The sequence below is a fragment of the Camellia sinensis genome, chromosome 13, assembly GCF_055761805.1.
Source record: "Camellia sinensis isolate YWXY chromosome 13, ASM5576180v1, whole genome shotgun sequence".
NCBI lineage: Eukaryota > Viridiplantae > Streptophyta > Magnoliopsida > Ericales > Theaceae > Camellia > Camellia sinensis.
The window spans coordinates 60,184,539-60,207,434 of NC_138973.1; the positions used below are offsets into that span (position 1 = coordinate 60,184,539).

General features: G+C 34.3%; 1 protein-coding gene and 1 long non-coding RNA gene across 3 annotated transcripts; both read right to left on the minus strand.

Moving 5' to 3' along the window:
• Positions 1–1,502: 1,502 nt before the first annotated feature.
• On the minus strand, positions 1,503–14,084 carry LOC114293290 (uncharacterized). Of its 2 annotated transcripts, XM_028237323.2 has the most exons (15): positions 13,875–14,084; positions 13,621–13,792; positions 13,082–13,133; positions 12,954–12,993; positions 12,033–12,083; positions 11,365–11,477; positions 11,183–11,248; positions 10,946–11,085; positions 10,571–10,658; positions 10,402–10,463; positions 9,342–9,446; positions 4,762–4,837; positions 2,625–2,737; positions 2,118–2,177; positions 1,503–2,029 (listed from the first exon to the last, which is right to left on the minus strand). In XM_028237323.2, the coding sequence occupies exons 1-15, from the start codon at positions 13,960–13,962 to the stop codon at positions 1,918–1,920; spliced, it is 1,338 nt and encodes a 445-aa protein (XP_028093124.2). In that variant the 5' UTR covers positions 13,963–14,084; the 3' UTR covers positions 1,503–1,917. The 2 variants fall into 2 exon arrangements, with proteins under 2 accessions (XP_028093124.2, XP_028093125.2); XM_028237324.2 differs by lacking the exon at positions 2,625–2,737.
• A 2,409-nt stretch (positions 14,085–16,493) lies between these two features.
• LOC114293297 (uncharacterized) lies at positions 16,494–20,997 on the minus strand. Its single transcript, XR_014348905.1, has 5 exons — positions 20,364–20,997; positions 19,388–19,521; positions 18,488–18,604; positions 18,140–18,181; positions 16,494–16,696 (listed from the first exon to the last, which is right to left on the minus strand). It is a non-coding gene; the product is annotated as an uncharacterized LOC114293297 (long non-coding RNA).
• Between the last annotated feature and the right edge of the window lie 1,899 nt (positions 20,998–22,896).

The following is a 22,896-nucleotide window of genomic DNA, read 5'->3' on the forward strand; positions in this document are numbered from 1 at the left end:
TTCTTAAATATTTCTAGTTTATCCCCTTTTAGGTCACACCATCTCGTTCTACGACGCCCACCATCCTTCCTAACTTGGTATTGCCCTCTAAAACATAAATCTAGTACCAAAATCCTATGTTGAGAGACCAGACTTTCTCCAGAAATCACCTTACAATCATTGCATTTTAGACAGTCCACTTTTCTCATTAAGAAGTAATCTATTTGGCTCTTGACTAATCCACTCTTAAAGGTTATCAAATGCTCCTCCCTCTTCTTATACATAGTATTGGCCACCATCAGGTCAGAAGCCAACGCAAAATCTAAGATTCTCTCTCCAACCTCATTTCTGTCACCAAAACCGTATCCACCATGCACCATTTCATAACCTAATTTATCTATGCCCACATGGCCATTAAAATCTCCACCTATAACCAGGTTCTCTCCTACGGGGGTATCTCTTGTAAGATCTCATCCATTTGCTCCCAAAAATCCCTCTTAGTCTGATCATCTAACCCTACTTGAGGGGCGTAAGCACTAATAATGTTCACTATATTCCCTCCAATAACTAGTTTAACTAGCATAATCCTATCTCCTTTCCTAGTGACCGCCACCACACTTTCCACAAGACCCTTGGCAATTATGATTCCTACTACATTCCTGCGTCTATCCTTACCACTATAATAAAGTTTAAAACCAGTATTCTCAATTTCCTTAGCTTTCTCTCCCGTCCACTTAGTTTCTTGTGTGCAAGCTATACTAACTCTCCTCCTAATCATAGCATCTACCAATTCCATCGTCCTACCAGTTAAGGTTCCTATGTTCCAAGTGACTACCCTAAACCTATAGTCTTGGACTAGCTTCTTTACCCGCGCTCGTCCAGAAATACGCAGAAACCTTTGCCCATTTTTCACCGCACCCAGGCGTCGATGCGGCGCCCCTTGCTCACTTTTCGAAACACCCGGAGGCAGGCGCAACGCGTCACTTAAGGGGAACGACCTAGCATTTAAACGATTCAAAGTAAGATTCATTTTCATAAGGGATCCGAGCGACTTTTTTACGTGTTGGCTGTCGGCTACCTAACACACAACCCTCCTCCTTAATGATGTGACAACTTATAGTGACAATTTATAGTGACTTTTTAATTTTTCGACTTTTTAACTAAATGTATAGTTGACAAACGAGACCACCACCTTTATCACATTATTGTGGATGCATTTATAAGTGCAAAATGTGAATCTGTAACATTTTTGAAATATCTTTTCTTTTGCATGGCGCATGGAATGGAAAAGAGAACCTACAACATCACTCTCACTATGTTAATGGCCATTTTTATTCTACTTTTAGTTACATGGGGAAATGAAACAATTATTTATATTCTCATATTTAGTTACACTTTTTAAATTATTGTAATAAAATAAGTCTTTTAAACCACATTGACACAATAAATTACTGAGCCAATCTTAACTGCTCATAAATGTATCCAACTCCGTGATTTCAATTGGTACAAGTGGTAGATCCAAATTTTCACAATCCGAGGAGTAAATAAATTCTTTATAATCACTTTTGAATGGAAGTTACCATAGCGAAGAGCTCTTGCTAAGTTTTACAATGAACTTTTGTCTAGTTCATGGAAGAGAGGGCAATCCACACAACAGAGGGAACTAATCCAAGTTATGGAGGTTTTATCTAGTACATCTCGACTCCTTTTCTTAAACACTATCAAAGAATCTAATTTGAAAGGTTCTAAGTACCAAATTCTAACTGTGTATGCACTTCAGCCGAACGTGTCTAGTTTGCAGGCACCACTTCCCTTGAATGCAGTAGCCGGTGAACTCATGAGATTCTTTCATCAATATAACCCAATCACTATGCAAGTGCATATGTCGGCAACACTCTTGAGATTCTTAGGTAGGTTGCTTACCTCCATGTTCCCATATCAGAAAATGAAGTCACTCAACTGACCATGCTTTTCATTCCGGGCATGAACATTCTTGCTGACAACATATGCCTTGTCTTCTACACCAGCATTCAAACAATTCATCCTGTGCCTGTAGCATTGACAGCCAATGCATATGTGTTGGTAATTGGTATACTAAGACACAAGAACGTGGTCGTTGATGAAGTTTCAGAACATACCATTCAAAATGATCTTCACAGCAAACAGAACCCCAGATAATTGAAAGTCCAGCACCTTTCCTGTAAACGAGATTCAAATTATTCGAGAAATCAGAAGAATAAAGGATTATGAGCCAGTGTCATGTATGAATTCAATTAAAGCAAGGTAGTGCCCAATCACATGTAAAAGATTTTAATATTTTGAAATCAAAAACCATTTCAGGCTTCACCATTAAATTCTTTTTATGAAGCTTATGAAGTCTACAGATATTATGTTTAAGAATAAAGGTTGAGACCCCCTTTAGTTTTGATTGGTCAACTTTTTTTTTTTTTTTTTTCTTCTCACCCAATCCCCAACCTCCATGTGTGTGAGGGGGTTATGGGAATGGGTATTTTAAGGGGGTCTAAATCAGTGCCCTTAGACCAGCATAACAGTTCGGCAATACCCTAGTACGTGTTTTTAATCTGGAGATGTGATCAATAGGAAAAGGGAAAATGAGACCACTTGGAAGTGATATAGGTGCATACCAAGCTGCAGTGTACATGTCATAGAACTTTTCAAAAGCTTTATCAAAACAGTAGTGACAAGCTAAAAGATCCTTGACATCTGTCACCTTGCATGTTGATTTACAGCACTTGACCTATGTCATACAAGTTGCATCATTAAGCATGAAAAACAACCATTTGTTTCATGTATGGATACATAATATCATGACATTTGAAGCAATGGAAGGGACATACTGCATACAAAAGTATAAAAGTATATGAGAAATAACAAAACAAATCACATGCTTCACAGTTAGCACGTAAAACACCCACAGAGAGCCAGCTGCACTATTAAAAAAAAAAAAAAAATTGAGTGTCACACCAAATTAAGCCAGATGAAAAAAAGGGAAAAAGGGAAGAGTTCATCAATCCTAAATTTCATAAAGCAGCAGTGGGACCTGGGGAATCTTTCCATCATTGTGTACCATACCCTTATCCCTGAACTTGTTCAGTCCATTTAGTATGGAACAGAATGTATCACTATAGCTTCTTAAAAAAGAATGCAATTAAAATGGAACCAAAAGAAAGGAGAGGCAACAATGACAAGCTACCACCAAACAACTAGAAAGGCTAGCAAGAAATGACAGAATATAAAGAAAAAAACATAATAATCCAAGTGCCAATAAGATTGTGTAGACTGAATTTCCTTCTCAGATAAATATCTAGAGTTAATCTTTGTTGAAAAGGTAAAGAAAGAAATATCTGATGGTGAGAATCTCTATTATCATAATCTTACGATTCGCGATTTGATTCACGATTTTTGCAAAATTGATAAGAACCTATGGGTGCATCTATTTTGGAAGTGAATCTCTAGTGAATCGTACGATTCACGATTTGATTAACTTTTTATGATTCATGCAATTTTTGAAATTAGTGTCTGAAATATTTTCGACTTATTTTTTTTCTCTTCATCTTTTTAGTGAAAATGACATAATACAACTTCTAATAACGTTTAATATCAAAATAACCAACATATATATATGATTTGTTGTTATTTTAGTGATCATAGAGTTTTTAATGAATTCAATCAGATTCAGTCAGACCCAACATATTTTTGACCTTTCTTCTCATTTTTTTCCCTTTAAAAAATCATAATATATCTTCTAAAGATGTTTAAGATTAAAGTTACACTATGAATTATCTATTGCTATTTTATTAAATTGAATATTACATGTGTAAGGTCAATTATACATTTTAAAATGTTTTAGGCTTTAAAATAAAATATTCTAAATAATTATTTCCTATTATTTCCTATTATTTGCTCACTGTTACTTAGAAAAGTATGCATGTTTATTGTGCAAATATCAATATCGTTGTTAATTATTGTTACTTTGAAAATTGATAGTTTCTCTATTTGGTTATTATCTTTATTAAGAATGGTTGATAAGAAATACCTAAAAAACAAAAAGTTAAGATGGTGATCTTACATAAGAACTTTGTTAACTTCTTACCTATTATACTATGTGATTATCATTCAAAATAATATTTTCATTGATTTAAGTCTAAATATTTTATATTCATAATATATATTTGACATCTAAATATATAGATATACGTTTTAAGTAATTTAGAAAAAGTGACCGAATTTTTACGATTCATGATTCGATTCGATTCGCGATTTGATATGAGGCCATTTCAATTCATGATACGAATTCCGATTTGACAACTATGGTGAGAATGAAATTGTTTAGTTCGTTGGACTACAAAATCCAAAAATTGGTTCAAAGATGATTAATCATAGCAATTGTCTCTTCAAAACCAAAATAGAAACTTCATTGCCAACAAACATCCTCCAATTCCTTTCGCCCATTCAATCCACTTTAACACCAGTGGGACCAAATACCAAGCCTTCCTCCTTCCCACAGGAGCTCTCCCTCAATGAAAAAAGAAGCTTTCCCACCTCCCTACAGAAAACCCTCACTACCTCAAACATAACAAGGATCAAAGACCACGACTCCAATGCTCCTTAATAGATGCCATAGAAGAGACTTAAATGTGCTAAAAACTATAGTTTCATTTAGAACAGACCAGACCCCACCAGCCAATATTGTAATGCAAGTTCAAGTAATAGAGCAGCATATGCAATTGTATGTCTAAAGGCAGATTACAGAAGTCTCACCAAACGCTTGAGCTTATAGGAGTAATATTGTCCGTGGGAGGGGTGTGCCCTGATGTGCTCACTCAAATGACCTGCACTGAAATTATCATATATTCACTCCATGATCCTCTATTAGAATCTTCAACATGATAAAGGTCACAAAAAAGAATATCACAGAAACAGTTGAACAGCATTATAAAAAAACACTAATGAGAAGGAACAAGATGCTCACAAGTCATAAATAATGCCTCCCTCCCTTAGTAATTTTAGCAGTTTCGAACGTTTTCTTGTGCAATTGTAATAATCCTCCAAACTGCCTCAAGACTAATGGTGGAACACTCTCCACCATGTTTTTTTAAATAACGTTATCAGGATATGTATCAGTATCGGTGATATGGTCATATCTCGGCCAATATCGCACTGTTGGACATTATTGGCCCAATATGTCAATGAATAATGGTATCAGAAGGCCAAAATCCCATTACGTAACAGTCAATACAATATGTAACGGCAGATATTTAAAACCTTGCTCTCCACCCTATGTTTGTCTGCAACATATTTAAAACAATAACAATGCACTCTCATCTCACTTGGAAGTGTTTTTTTTTTTTTTTTGATAAATAAATCACTTGGAAACTTATAGATAATAATAACATTTAGCCTTCACAAGCCTCAACTCCGCCAGAGTTGTTTAACAACTTCGCCGATCCCCACCTCAAGTAAAGGAGTGTGTTAGGTAGCCGACATCCAACCTATGTTACCAGAAAACGTTAACACCCTAGCGAATTACGAATTGGTACACACGTTCCGAAACATGGCATACTTTCGTTCCAAAACGGTAAATTTAGGAATCCAAAGCGATCTCAAAAGTTTTTTTGCAATATATTTCCTTAAATGTTACCTTAGGAGAAAAAAAAATCAAATATATGAACTAAAATCTAAGGTGAATTAAGTTTTGACAAGACAAAAAAAATAAAAAATGGGTCATAATTTTTATAGAAATGATTTGTTACATGAAAATACATATATTATTGGATACCTAATAGTTAAGAGAAAACTACTCTAGAAGTATCCTAAATTCTCATTTGTAATATATATATATATATATATAAATATAAGTCTACAACTATTGTACCACATTTTAGAGCATGTGGCATACTACATTCCCGTTTCCGTTCCCGTTCCATATACCGGAACGATCCACTTTTTAGGTAACATAGCATCCAACACGTAAAAAAACCGCTCGGATCCCTTATAAAAATGAATCCTACTTTGAATCGATTAAATACAAGGTCATTCCCCTTAAGTGACACGTTGTGCCTGCCTCCGAGTATTTTGAAAAGTGAGCAAGGGGTGCCGCATCAACACCTGGGTGCGGTGAAAAATGGGCAAAGGTTTCCGCGTTTGTCTGGACGAGCGTGGATAAAGAAGCTAGTCCAAGACTATAGGTGTAGGGTAGCCACATGGAATATAGGAACTCTAACTGATAAGACTATGTAATTGGTAAATGTCATAATTATGAGGAGAGTTAGTATAGCTTGCGTACAAGAAACTAAGTGGACGGGTGAGAAAACTCGAGAAATAGACGATACCGGTTTTAAACTATATTATAGTGGCAAGGATAGACATAGAAATGGAGTAGGAATAATAATTGCCATGGGTCTTGTAGAAAATGTAGTTGCGGTCATTACGAAAGGTGATATGATTATGTTAGTTAAACTAATTATTGGTGAGAATATAGTGAATATTATTGGTGCATACGGCCCCTAAATAGATTTAGATAATTAAACTAAGAGAGATTTTTTAGATCAAATGGATGAGGTATTACAGGAGATACCCGTAGGAGAGAACCTAGTTATAGATGGTGATTTCAATAGCCATGTAGGAATATATAAACTAGGTTATGAAAGGGTATATGGTGGATATGGTTTTGGTGATAGAAATGAGGCTGTAAACAGAATTTTAGATTTTACGTTGACTTCCGATCTGGTGGTAGCCAATACTATATGTAAGAAGAGAGGAGCATTTGATAACCTTTAAGAGTGGGTCAATTAAGAGTCAAATAGATTATTTTCTAGTAAGAAAAGTGGACCGCCTAAAATGTAACGATTGTAAGGTGATTCCTAGAGAGAGCCTGACGTCTCAACATAGGATTTTGGAATTAGATTTATGCTTCAAGGGGCAATACCAAGCTAGGAAAGATAGTGGGCATTGCAGGACAAGATGTTGGGACCTAAAAGGAGATAAATTAGAAATATTTAAGAAAATAATGGATAAAGAAGGTATTTGGGACTTGGAAGATGATGCTAACACTATGTGGAACTCGATGGCCAATTGTATGGAGAGAATCTCAAGGGAAGTTCTTAGAGAATCAAAAGGAAAGGGACCCAACCTTAGGGAAACTTTGTGGTGGAGGGAGGAGGTTCAAGCGGTAATAAAGAAAAAAAAATAGTGCTTTAAAAAGTGGCAGAATGATAGAACTGAGAAAAACCTTAAGAGTTACAGATTGGCTAATAAGAAGGTCAAAAAAGTAGCGAGGGAGACTAAGTTGAAATCTTATGATGACTTATACAATAGACTAGACAGTAAAGAGGGAGAGAAGAGGATAAACAAACTGGCTAAGATAAGATAGAGGAAAACAAGAGATTTTAATCAGGTTAAGTGTATCAAGAATGAGGACTCTAAGGTGTTGGTGAAGGATGAAGGGATTAAGAAAAGGTGGAAGAACTATTTTGAGAAGTTGTTAAATAAGGAACAAGGAGATAGGTCAAGAGGGAAGGAAGTAGGCAGTAATAAGGAAAACCAAGACTAGGTTCTATCGTAGAATTGAAAACTTTGAAGTAGAGATTGCACTTAAGAAAATGAAATCGAATAAGGCTTTAGGACCCGATGATATGCCTATTGAAGCCTAGAAATGTTTAGGTAAGAAGGGCGTTGTTTGGTTGATTAAGTTGTTTAGCAAGATTTTGTTGACTAGGAAAATGCTAGAGTGAATGAAGAGTACTTTAGTACTAATATATGAAAATAGATGAGATTTCCAGAGCTGCAATAACTATAGAGGAATCAAGTTAATGTATCATATGATGAAAGTGTGGGAAAGAGTAATGGAACGTCAATTGCACGATATAACAAAGGTGTCGAAGAATCAATTTGGATTTATGCCTGGTACGTCAATAATGGAAGCGATCTATCTTTTGAGGGGAGTAATAGAAAAGTATAAAGAAAAGAAAAGAGTCATTCATATGATTTTTATCGATCTTGAGAAAGCATATGATAGAGTGTCTCGGGATATAATCTGGTAGGTGTTAAAAAAGAAAGGGATAACAAAAGGTTACATTTATGTGATTAAGGATGTATATCAAGGTGTGGTGACCACTATTAAATCACCTGCTGGAGAGACGAATGCATTTCCAATTACTATAGAGTTACACCAAGGATTATCCTTAAGTCCTTATCTTTTTGCTTTAATTATGGATGAGTTAATGCGAAATATTCAGGATGATGTGCCATGATGTATACTTTTTGCAGCTGATATCGTGTTAGTAGATGGGACTAAAGAATGAGTTAACACTAAATTCGAGACTTAGAGAAAAGCACTTAAATCTAAAGTATTTAAGATAAGCAGAACTAAAACAGAGTACATGGAGTGTAATTTTAGTAACAGTAACAATGGAAGCAGCGGAGAAGTGAAAATTGAGATCCGAGACCTATCTAAGTAGTGAACATTTTCGTTATTTAGGATCGATTATCACAACGACTGGGGAGATTGAAGCAGACGTGGTCCATAAATTAAGGCAAGGTGGCTTAAGTGGAGGAGTGCATCTGGGGTATTTTGCGATAAACGAATACCCACTAGACTAAAAGAGAAGTTCTATAGAACGGCTATTAGACTAGCGATGTTGTATAGGACGGAATGTTGGGCAATTAATAAACATGTAGATAAGATGCGTGTTGCTGAGATGAGGATCCTAAGGTAGATGTGTGGCAAGACTAGAAAAGACAGAGTTAAAAATGAATATATTCGAGAGTGGGTAAGAGTAGAACCAATAGAAGATAAGTTGATAGAGAATAGATTGAGATGGTATAGTTATATACAACGGAGACCAATAGAGGCAGTAGTGAAGAGATGCGATACAGTGATGGTAGATGGTAGTGTTAGGGGAAGGGATAAACCTAGATTAACGTGGGCTAGTACAGTGCATAGAGATATGAATTTCCTTGATTTGACTAACAAAATGGCCTTGGATAGAGTCGACTGGAGAAGAAGGATTCATGCAACCGCCCTCATTTGATGGGACTTCAAGCTTGGTTTGGTTAGCCTTCAAAAGCCTTAAACATCTATGCACCCCCATCCCCAAAACCATTCTAAGACGAACAGTCTCTCTGGAATATTTTCCTATACAGAATAGTTCATCTATTTGATGTCATGATAACCACCTTCCACACTATCAGACAAACAAAAGCCAAATCAAGCTGAATGATAATGACACTAACAAGTGGCACCACCACATGTCAGTAGCATGGACCAATAAGGACGGAATTGTCCATCACAAAATTATTTTACCTGCAGGCAGGAATTAAATTATATTGTTCTGACTTACCTGTCACAAAAGGTAGCACTACAACCAAGGCATGTGGCCAAAGTCGATGTCCTAGAGCATGTGTTACACTTTGCAGCTGACAAGTTTCTGCCTATTTGGTGGCATCTGCAGGTAAGGATAGACCAAATAAATTAATACAACTGCATTAAGTCCCTCTGTTATGCTCCTCAAGAGGACTTTAGCATTGAACAGACAAATATAAATCAACTATTTCTGTTTTTGTACCTTTACTCAATAAGCTTTTAAACTTTGTGCAAAAAAGGAAGTTTAAACAAAAAGAACAAGGTCACTGGTTGATCACGTGATGATTGAATATTAATATTTTATGGTGGGCATCAGTTCTTAATAACTCTTCCATGCAGGAAGCACAAGCAAACACCTAAAAATGCCTTTATATTATGAAGGTGATAACCCAAACCATGCGGTGCATATAAATAGTTGAATGGCCTGCTTAGCGCTTATATTCATCCATTCTACATGATTATGATTTTTTGGACAGTAGATGGAATGAAGTTGCCTGAATTAGAATCAACTTCTTCATTGATTGGATCAATGAAAACATCTTTCAATCTCAGTTCCCCAAGGATGTCATACAGGCAAAAAACATTTTTTTCTTTCCCTATTTTCTTGTATCATTTCCCAATGCAAAAAATACAGGAACCTAGAATGTCCAAAGTACAATATAAAACACAATATAATAAGTTCCCACATATGTTAGTTCATGAAACCACTAATAAACAGATATCCATGATGCAGCTGTCACAGGAGCATTCCCCATTTCTGTGAGGAATTAGGACAACAACTCTATTAAAAATAAATAAATAAATAAGTAAATAAAAAGAAAAGTTGCCAATCATCCTAAAATAAGTCGAAAACCAACAGTAATAAGTAGTGAAAATTTTGTTTCATATGGCAAGAAGTCATTTAACACATCGATTTATAACATATTCATTTAAGCAGTAGATTTATAATGAAATTTCATTACACAAAAGGATCAAAACAATGACACCTGAATAAATTATAAAGGCCCAGAAGACCAGCAAATGAGTAAGAAAGAAACCTTTTGTATAGTTCTTGAAGGTCTCTGGAAATGGAAGTGGACTTTTTTTGACCTATTGCCACCTATATGAAAGGAAAGCTTTAATAAGCTCAATCAAACTATGATCAAAGGAGTACACAATAGCAGGTCATTTAAAAGATCTTAATTGACAATCGGAGAGACAGGATACCTGGTTACATGGTTCAACTGAACAAAGAGAATTGGATGTCACCACCAAACAATCTTCAGCAAGATGCCCAGGTCTCTGACATTTCCAACTACAATGGAAAGATAGCAATCATGATAGACAATTGTAAAAACAATTAAACAGCATGATGGTGGGTATCTTTGTGGTTACAAGAATATGAATATAAAAGCTCTCACATTAATATCTCACTGAAAGCATTAAGTTGCTAAGTCTAACAGAAGTTTAATAGCAAAGATTATCAAGGACAGAATCGATGATTCTTTCCTCCTTGCATGGATTGAACCGTAACAGCACATTTTTGCTCAAAAACTAGTCCAAAAAATGGAAAAATACTAAAAAATAGACATTGAAATGTACCATTCGTAAGTACAGAGGCTGGATCTCTTCTTGGACCAACGCAGACGGTTATTATCCCAGGTGTCTCCTCCAAATTCAATCAACTGTGAAGAATTAGGTCGAATTAAGTATTCATCTTGTCTTTGGTTGCTTACATGCCGCTGAAAACATCATCAATGAAAGGGTTTCACAGTTCAGAAGGCAGAAGAAAATTCAGAGGTTTTCTATTTTGAAGAAAAATTATAAGCAAACAAACACCTCAGAAAGTTTGAGGTTCTCCAAAAGCTCAGCTTTGCAATCCATGCTGCAGATATCATCATCAGTCTATCAAAACAGACATACAGACATAAAATTCAAGGTCACTATGGACAGATATGTATATATAAAGGAAGAAAAAAAGTTAAGGTGTGATAATATTTTGTTAAGTTGACATATCCCACCTCATCACAAATATATTCTCCATATTTCCCACATATCACACAAACAGGTTCTCCTGGAACAGCAAAACGCTGCTCACTTCTGTTCTTCACACGATCAACTTCATCCAAATTACCTAAAAAAGAAGTAAACCAAGCTATTGTGTGAAGGACATATCTGAGAATGGCTGCAAGGGCCAATTGCACTAATTAAAGGAATGAAGAGATCCCAAAATACATGAGTTTACACCAGAATTAACTTCTATTCACAGAGTTTTAGATAGGATCCTAGTCATTGCAATCTCTGGTCCAAGCAATAAACCCACATGCAATTGCTTGCCAGGGTCAACCACTGTACACAGAGACTGTGTTGGGTTTATTATAGGACTTCAAATTGGTCAATGAATGGGATGATTTAAGTTAATTTTACTCAACCAAGTAATTAGATAAAACTAGGTGACAAAAAAGGACTATTACTTAGAGAAGATGGCTAAGATCCTTCCCAGAAAATGGAGTGGTTAAGTTTAAGCTGTCCCCTTTAGGATCACAACCGAGCATTGAACTTAGCAATTTACCAGGTGCAAAAATGGATTTGTTTGAAACTGAATGCAAAAGTTGACATAGATATCTAAATGATGACAGTGGCTTGGCTAGTCACAAGACAGCTAATGGATAGGCATAAAGAAACAAACCAGAATTAGGAGGATCCAGCTTCTCTTCACATTCTGAGGAACTACTGTCACCTGAATTTTCATGAACATAGTTTTAGATTAAGATTAGTAGAAGTCAAGTGTTACAAAACAACATCTAGATCCATAACTTGCATAATATAAGCAATTATGCCACTAGTTCAATAGAAGAAGAAAGCAAAGACACAGGCTAACAAAAATTCACAATTAATACCAAAACTTGCTTTTAAGTAAGAAAAAAATCCCAAAACAAAGGCGAATGGGAAGAACAAACAAAGAAAGGAACTGCAGAGAATTGAGAAACGTCATAATGATACCCTTAAAAAAAAAAACCTCTTTTTAAAATAGATGACTCACCTTGTGAGCTGGTCTAAAAACAAAATACTTCAAGAAGACACTACATTGAAACCAAAGACCCAATGCAACCTAACTTGTAACCTGATAAACAGCCATTGTATAAAATTATCATTGTTATAACATAACTTGTAACCTGAAAAAATTACCATTGTATACTAGTATATCAGGATAAGTTTCTTGTAAGAAGATAACCCATTGGAGGGGTTTCTTATTTCTTTTTAATGTTTAATTAATTATAATTAAAGAAAAAATTAGTCAGTGTGCTTGAGGAAGCTGGGAGAGGTAAGACTCGAGATGGACCTACGCTTTCGTATTGGTTGGTGCAAAAGTGGCAGCTGTCAAACTTGAACTCTTGAACTCATGTTTGAAAACCTGTTCTTTTAGAGCAGTACTATAAAAATAAAATATGTATTTTACCTCCTGTTTAAATTTCAGTATCTCATTGAATTGCAAGTAAAAAGGCAAAAATAATCACATCTTACAGCAACATAAGCTCAAATTCAAACAAAGATCAATATCAAACACTTTTTCTTAAAGATAAGTAATAAATATCAAACAAGAACTTACTATCATACTTCACCAAACTTATGGTTGGACAAGAATTTTCCTGTAACATAGGAACAAAATATCAGAGGATAAAAATAAAAACTAACTAAATGATGAACTACATAGCAAACCAAAAGAATTGTCATTACCAACACATCTGCAGTTAGTTCCTGATAAACCTGAGAAGAATTGACTTCCTTCCTGTAAATACAAATAGCAAACAAATTTTTTTTTTTTTAAATGGTTTTGATTTTTTAACATTCTAATCATATATATATATATATATATTTTTTTTATACATTTTACATCCACTTAATCTACACTTAAAAAATACAAAAAATTTATGCAAATTTTTTTTTAAAAAAAAAATTATTGAATACAACAAAATATGAAAATGTACTCAATTTTTGTATTTTTTTTGTATTCAATAAATTTTTGAAATATTTCTACACAAATTTTGTATTTTTAAAGTGTATCTAGATTAAGTAAATGTAAAAAATAAAAAAATAATAATAATTAAAATATAAAAAAAAAAAATACCAATTGAAGACTCAGAAAACTATTTTTGAAAAATCAAAACCAAACAGTGTGAATGTTTTCTATGAACTTGAATAAAATTTCAAGCTCAATCTATGCCATACAATATACATGAAAAAATAAAAATAAAAATTGAAAATTTAAAATTCACCTTCTCTTTAGAATGTAATCCTGGTGAGACATTGATTCATCACTCTCCTTGATTTCATTGTTTCGATCCGGCGGAGGCCTCTTTTCGCGGTGGCGCTTGCGGGGCACGGTTTTGTCGTCGCCGGCGACTGGTTCTTCGGTCGGAGGAGGGTTTCCGGTTGCGACATTATAAGCTGAAAATTAGGGGAGGGGGAATTGAATGAGAAAACAAAAACCCTAGATTAGCAATTTTAAGAGAGATTGAACCGACGATACCTCGGAGATTCTGAAGAACAGAATTGAGACTGAAGTCTTTGTTGTATGTGAAAGAAGGATTCTTGTAGAAGTTCGTCCTCGTCCCCATTTTCTGTTTCTTTCTCTCTGCGTTATTGATCCCAAATTATAATATAATATGCAAAGTTTGTTGGAAAATTTGGTGCGAAACTTATTGGCAATTCTAAACGTTTATTCTAGTGGTGCTTTGGTAAGGAAGTAAAAAATTAGTTTTTGGCTTTTTATTTATTTTGACTTACATTATTTTTTTATATTTTTTATTTATTAAAAGATAAAATAAATTAAAAAAAAAAAAGTTAAAAAGTCTATTTTTACCAATTTCTTAAAATACCACTTATTATTATTATTTATTTTATTTTTGTTGACATTAAATTTGATTAAAATTTTAAGTAAAAGTTTTATTTGATATAGCTGTTTTAATAGAGAATTTTAATCTTTCATCAAATTATTAGTCAACTGAGAGGATGATCGGGTGAATGTCCAACCGATCAACCGAGTAGTGTAAATTTCTAACAATTTTGCAACGAAGTGGGTATTCAAAGAGACAACCGTCTGGTCATCTAGTGCTTTTACAATCTCCAACGTGTACCTGCAAAGTTAATGGTTATGTATAATAATTTGATGAAAGGTTTGGGCATCCTCAATTTGATGAAAATTTGAGGAAAAATACTATAGACCTCAAATGAATTATTAAATATTTTACCAAACTCTCACATGAGTGTGGGACCCACACACATGCGATTTGTGTGGGTCTCATACCAATATGAGAGGTTTGGTAGAATATTTAGTAATTCATTTGGAGTCTCTAGCATAACTCAAATTTCAAATATCCTGAATTTGATATTTGTTTGATGTTAACGTTTAAGCATCGTTTTTATTAATTTTTTTTATCAAATTTAAATTTGATGAAAAATCTGATGAAGAATTGAAGATGGTCTTAGTTATACCATTTTATCACATTATTCTAACTATAACTTGTGTAGTTATAATATATATATATATTTAATTATAACTCAAAAAATATATAATTATATTATCTTTTTAATTGTAAGTTACATATGTATTGGTAAAAAATTGATTTAAATCTAATCAATAGCGATTAACTTAAATTAATTTCCACACACAAAAAAATTAGATTTTGTGATTGAGTTTTATGTCTTAAACAGATTAATAATTTATTTGGAAGTAATTAACTGAAGAAGAGACAAAACAGGATAGAATATGTATCATGGAAATAAATTGTCACTTGTTACAAGTTGCATGAACTTAATTAAAAATAAAGAACTAAAAAATACAATAATCGACTGAAAAAAATAGTGGAGGTTGGAAAAAAACTATTATTAATCTACTCTTAAAATTGCTAATTTAACTATTCCTAATCAGATATCACGATTTGTGAGTTGTTTAAATTGTTCTCTTTTTTAGTATTTCTCTTGACATATTTATAGGCTCAGCTACGAGATAAAGAAAGATAATCAAATCAAATATTTCTTAAACATCATCCATATCTCATGTTCATAGTAATCACTTTGCAAATTTGGTACTTGACTTGGTCTAGACTCCTTGATCTCAACAACTAAATTTCAAATAGCTACAATGACTAACTTTTTGACCTTTCATTTACCATGTCATCATGTCACGTTTTAACATATTTATCATGCCACGTCTACATGCTTGTCGACAATAATAATAATAATAATAATAATAATAAATGTGGTTAATGTTATTTCTTTAAAATTAGTGATAGACCATAATCAAGCTTGAACATAATTAGTAGACCATAATCAACAGAAAATAAAAATGTGATGCCAATAATGCCTCCTCATTTAAATGGATTGAAGAATGAAATCCAATTAAATGATTTATAGAGCAGTTTACCACAATTGATAAAAAATATTTTATGATGCAAAAAATTCGAATTCTTGAAGAGTTATATTACACCCATAATAATTTTTAATCTAGCAGTGTCGATTAGCAAGCATCCTGTCTTTGACTCTATCAAGTGACATAGCAAATAGCTACGTTTCATATTTTTAAAATAAAACAATTCTCTGTTAGTCACATTTTGGCTAATTAAAAAGAATTCAATACATATAGCATTCTTCAAATATTGTTGTTTTTCAAATTATGTCATGAAAAATAATTTTTTGTGTGATTCACAAATCCAAACTGGGTATTGGATTCCAAAACTCACATAATTAAATGTCATAAAAAAATCATAAATTTTGATACTTTGAACAATGTCAAAAAATTCTCTCAATAAATGTGGATTGTTCATAATTTTCAGTCATTTTTAGCTTAAAATCATATCTCCCAAGTGAATTTTCATCATCATATTGTGATGAATTTTTAACATTTTTTTTGTGGGAATGGGTTGTTCTTCCTTTTTAGTCATTAATGGTTTGTCACTTTTTACCATGTTTGGCAAAACATCATGCCCCCAAGTATATTTTCACAATCATTTTGTGATGAATTTTTAACATATTTTGAGAGAATTGATTGTTTTTTAATTTTATTCATTAATGGCTTATGAAAATGCTCCAAAATCATATTAACTTCATGTCTTGGTATTGTAATCCCTTGAGCCACATACTTTGGTTATTTTGTGAAAATTATTCCACCACATAATATTGCATAATACATATACAATGTTTAAATACATAATGTTATTCACAATTCAAAATAACGTAAATCAAAAACAAAAGTTTCCCTCATGATTCTTCCGTGGGTAACAAAAACAAAAGTAAATCGCAATCTTCACGCGCCTGTATTCCACAAGAAGCAAACTGCTACTCGGGAAATATCTGAAAACAAAAAATAAAAAAAATTAATAACAATATAATTATGTGTTAATATTTTAATTACAAAAAAACATAAAAAATTAACTACTATATAATTACAAAGATAATTAAGTAAATAATTTTGGGTAGACGGAAATCCGGCTCTAACTCCCAAATCGAGAATCCGATTGGAGTCTCGTCTTCTCCCACAGGTCTCTCGTGCCTAGGCGGTCGTGTGTGCCAAGTTTCGTGCTAAATCGATGCCGTTTGGAGATTTTGGAGCGTCAACACCTCTAATTCAAATTTCTTAATAAACTAGTTTGCCTAGACCGAAATTCGGCTCTAACTCCCATACCGAGAACCCGATTGTAGTCCCATCTTCTCCCACAAGTCTTTCGTGCCTAGGCGGTCGTGTGTGCCAAGTTTTGTGCTAATCCGACGCCGTTTGGAGATTTTGGGGCGTCAACACCTCCAATTCAAATTTCTTAATGAACTAGTTTGCCTAAAGTGAAATCTGGCTCTAACTCTCAAACCGGGAACTCGATTGAAGTTCCGTCTTCTCTCACAAGTCTCTCGTGCCTAGATGGTCGTCTGTGCCAAGTTTCGTGCTAAACCGACGCCGTTTGGTGATTTTGGGGCATCAACACCTCGAATTCAAGTTTCTTAAAGAACTAGTTTGCCTAGAGTGATATCCGACTCTAACTCCTAAACTAGGAATCCAATTAGAGCCCCATCTTCTCCCACAAGTCTCTCGTACCTAGGCAGTCGTGTGTGCCAAGTTTCATGCTAAACCAACGCTATTTGGTGATTTTGGGGGCGTCAACACCTCCAATTCAAGTTTCTTAAAGAACTAGTTTGCCTATAGTGAAATCTGGCTTTAACTCCCAAACTGGGAACCCGATTGGAGTCTTGCTTTTCCCACAAGTCTCTCATACCTAGACGGTTGTGTGTGCCAAGTTTCGTACTAAACCAACGCCGTTTGGTGATTTTAGGGTGTCAACACTTCCAATTTAAATTTCTTAAGGAACTAGTTTGCCTAGACCAAAATTCAGTTCTAACTCCCAAACCGGTTGGAGTCCCGTCGTCTCCCACAAGTCTCTCGTGCCTAGGTGGTCGTGTGTGCCAAGTTTCATGCTAAACCGACGCCGTTTGGTGATTTTGGGGCGTCAACACCTTGAATTCAAGTTTCGTAAGGAACTAGTTTGCCTAGAGTGAAATCAGGCTCTAACTCCCAAACCGAGAACCTGATTGGAGTCCCGTCTTCTCCCACAAGTCTCTCGTGCCTAGGCGGTCATGCGTGCCCAGTTTCATGCTAATTCGATGCCGTTTGGTGATTGCAATTGCATCCCTACTTAATGGTAATAGTACTTTTCGGGAATTCAATGCATACATATATAAATTCTAAAGCAAAATGTAGCAAAAAACTACACTAAGGAAAGCCCAAAGCTTACAAAATGAAACACATACCAAATGCATCCATAAACTTTGGATCACCTGGTAACTTGACGTCTGCATATGAAAGGAATAAAAGAATAAGTAAGAAAAAGTTAAGTATTTTGGAGGATATTATTGAACCTAAGGTACTTAACATTTTCCAACCACTAGACTTTCTCAAAGCCATAACTATATCAAACAAAATTCACCTATAGAGTAGTTTCTATGCCAATGAATATCAGTAACCCTAAAACATAATCTAGATACAAAGGCCCCAAATGTGATTGAAAGAGATGATATAATAAAGCAATTATATTGTCTTTATCAAACAAATAATAAGAATCGTAATATTTGTTGCAATGAAAAGACAATGACATTAACCTTTATCCCAGCATCCCTCTTTAGCCTTTTGCCCTGCAGAAACAACAACTTCAAAAGGAAGAGGTGCTTAAGATGACCATCACTCATGTTTTGACATTGCAATATCTGCACAGATACCTAAAGAACAAAGAACCATTGTGATTAAATAAATCTAATTTGTGAGGAAAGAACTATGAGAAAAATTCATCAATCAAGCTAAAACAAATAAAAAACAAATAGGAAACAACATGACCTTGTTAATTTAGATAATTGAAAGGAAAAAAATGAAAAGACACATGCAGATAGTTGGAGTAAATGAACACCCAAGTGTGAATATCATTGATACCCCAAGTATCATAAAGTTCACGGGTATTAGTACATGTAGAATTTGAACAAAAGATGGGTACTTTGCAACTACCTAGAGTCCGGAAAATTTGAAGCTTTTTTATGGCATGTTTTGAGAGATAAGATTTAAAGATATAAAAAGGTTATCCATACATGACTAAATCATGTAAATTAAGTCACAATCTAGGTTAAAATACATAGCATAACATAACACAAGAACTCCACTTGCTTTGATCTCAACTACTTAGGGTGAGTAAATATGAATGAATGAACAACAAAATGAATACAAAAATGAACTTTTGCTTTTAAATAATGAAGTAAAACAGAGCTGTAACATGCTGATTACCACTCCAATCTGTTTGTGCAATCCAGAACACCAACTCAACCATATATACATATATAATTCCATTTCCAACTCATATCATACAAAGCTCAATTCAATAATTTTGGGATCAATTACTACAGGGATTAAAGAAGCCATGTGGTCAAAGTAGAACATATAGTAACCCTCCTTATCCTTTGTGCAAGGACTATATCAAAATGCAACAAGTATTACAAAGCTTCACATGGGTTTACCGGATATTTTATGCTCAACCCATTGCAACCTTGACATGTTGCTCCAGGAAATAAAGATATAATAAATGCTTTAATTGTAGAGAACTTTTCTTTGGCTAACCACCACTCAAAAAATATTGGCAATGGGATACCACCTACAAAAAAAAAAAATCCATCATAAATTACATTTGCAATATTAAAATTAAATAAAAGATTAATTAATGAAGAATATCCAAAAAAATAAACAGTTTATACTAGTCACAATATAGAAAAACAGAACCAAGTCCATGGACCACAATATATGGATATTAAACTTTCAAAAATGAAGAAAATAGATGAAAGAACAACCAAAGAAAAATAGGAAAGAACAGTAATGCTGATTTGTGCTATCTTTCCTACAGGAAAAATGATAATGAATTATATAACTAAATTTCACCTATATGTTACACACCCTTTCCCTTTCATTTTCCAAAGCTTTCCTCAAATCCATTTATCAAACACAGCATTTAAGGCTTTGTATTGAGCTTCGTTGTATATATTCGCTTTTTGGTAGAAATGCTCACTTACCCAAACAAAAAAAAATAAGAACAAAAATATTTTCTGACTTCACCTTTTCATTGTAGTGGTGTTGTAATTCTATCACAAACCTAATAGGGCAAATTACTTATACTTGAATTTTATTTATTGAATTATTTATAATGCTCACCTTATTTTAGTTCACTTCAACATTTGCAGGTGCCCAAAATATTTGAGAACTATTTTGCACCAACTTAGTTAATTATTTTGCGATTATAAAGAGCTAATAAATTTCAATGCTTGTATGTCATGAAAAAATCAAGAGGGGAGGTAGGTTATTTTATAACCTCTAATTGTTCCAAGAACCTCTAAACAATTTGTGTTATTTAGATCATGAAATTATGTTGTTTTCAAGAGAAATATCAAGAGGCATCGTTTAACATCAACAATGGACAAAGAGTAACAAGTATAGAAGACCAACCTGGGATATGGATTTCCCTTCACAACTTTCTGCCCATATTTTCTCCAGCGAAAACCATCACCTATAATCTCAGTATCTGTGGAACCCTGCACTGGAACATGTGGCTCTTGTACTACCTCCCCTGATATGCCTGGTTCATTCTCATTTTTCTTGTAGGAAAGATAACACAAATCAACATTAATGTTCTTTCCTATTTTTCCTGTATGTATGTATGTATAAACATGTGTGTGTGTGTAAGAGAGAGAGAGAGAGAGAGAGAGAGAGAGAGAGAAAGAGAGATGAGTAAAGAGTAAAGGAAGAAAGACATAAGAGATGTTGAGGTGATGGAAGAGGAGGCCGACGCTGCTGCTGCTCCGACGCTGCTCCTCCTTTGATGATGTTGCTGCCGCTCTTGCACTCCGGAGCCCTTTCCATTCACACAACAACCTCGTTTGTTGCTCGTAGTCATCCACCGCCGCCGCTCGCTCTCGTCTGCCGCTCTCCGTCTTCTGCCGTCGCTCGTCGTCGATCGAGAGAGAGAGAAGGGGGGTAAGAAGAGATTAGGGATTTTTGGATTTGAGATTGGGGATTTTTTGTTTTTTTTTTTTTGGGAGGGGGGAGAAAAAAAAAAGGACGGGAATGAAAAAAAAAATTGATTAATTTTTGTTAAAATATATATATTTTTGTAGTTAATGAATTTTTTAAAAAAAATTCTTTTTTTTTAGTTACTAAGATTGAAAATTTATTTGTTTCATTTTTATTTTAATGAAAAAAAATATTATTATTTTTTATTTGGTAGAAGTAGGGGTAATATTTTAATGAAAAATATTTTCCACTAAAATAAAAGTTAATTTTTTGTGGTCAATGAAAAATATTTTTCTACGGCCCATTTTTTTTTGGTTATTAAAAATCATGAACTAAGTTTTTGTGGTAGAGGAGAGGGAGTGGCAGTAGTGGTGAAGGTGGTAGATAAGAGATGATGGTAGTGGTGGTGGTGATGGTGATGGTGGTGGTGAAAGAGATTAGTGGTGAAATTGTGGTAGTGGTAGAGTAGATGGAGTGGCAGGGGTGAATGAGAGATAATTGTAGTAGTAGTGGTAGTAGAGTGGTGGCAATGGTAGTAGTAATGGTAGTCATAGAGGTGAAGTAGCGACAGTTGTAGTAGTGGAATGACGTTTGCAGTAGTTGTGAGGGTGGTAGAGGAGATGGGTGGTAAGAGAGAGAGATGAGTGAGAGCTAGATAGGAGAGAGAGAGAGAGAGAGAGAGAGAGTGGTTGCTAAAAGTGCATTTTCTTGTAGTGGATAGATAAATCGAGAGGGAGCTCAGTAGATAGAGAAGACGGGAGGGAGAGGGTGAGCAACGCGAACACAGTGGGGGAGAGAGAGAGAGAGAGAAAGAAAAAGAGACAAAGATAGAAGAGAGATGAACGAGAGAGACAGAGAGAGAGATAGAGATAAAGAGACGAGAGATGAGCGAGAGAGACATAGAAAGAAGATAGATGAACGAGAGAGACAGAGAGAGAGATAGAGGGAAGAGAGACGAGTGAGAGAGATGAGAGATAAGAGAGATGGCCGAAAGAGACAGTGAGAAAAAAGAGATGAGAGAAGAAATAGATGAGTGAGAGACACAAAGAGAGAGAGAGAGAGAGATAGAGATAGAGAGACAAAAAGAGAGAGAAGAGTGATGAGTGAGAGAGATAAAGAGAAGCGAGAGAGGAAGATAAAAAAAATGGGTGAAAAGATATACACAAAGAGAGAGAGAAAAAAAGAGCGAAAAGAGATAAACGAGAGAGAGACAAAGAGAGATGAACAAGAGAGATAAAGAGAAGAGAGATAGACGAGAGAGAAAGAGAGAAAGAGAGAGGGAGAGAGACAGAGAAGAGTGATGAGTGAGAGAGAGAAGAGAGACAGAGATAAAGACAGAGAGATAGAAAGATAAAAAAATTGGTGAGAGGAGAAATGTTCAAAAGAGTAAAACGACGTCGTTTTTTTTTTTTTGGTGACAAAAAATACCGTTGCATTTATTTAAACCATTTTGTGACTATATATATGAAGCCGTTTCAAAGCCACAATATATATATATATATATATATATTTTACTCTTTTTTTTTTTGTGTGTAACAATACCTATTACGGTCGCAAAAAACTTTTTTTTTTTTTTTGCGACTGCAGCTGGTACTGTCGCAAAAACTCTATTTTTTTGCTACAGCAATCTTTGCTGTTGCAAATGCTTTATTTTTTTTTTTTTTGCGACATCAATTTCTGCCTTCGCAAATACTCTCCTTTTTTGTGACAGCATTTTATGCCGTCGTAAATACTCTGGGTGTGTTTGGTTTGTGTTTGTAGAGTAGTTTTTGAGATAAAAAGTACAAAATTTGTTTGGTTTGCCTTTTATCAGAAATGGTTTTGGAAAATTATTTTAGGAAGAGAGTTTTAAAAAAAGTAATTGATTTGATGTGTATGAGAGAGCGAGTGATTTTGGAAATTAGGTAACCAAACAAAATTTTGAGATTTTTTTTGAAAAAATTTGTTTGGTTTGATTGCTCCTAAAAAT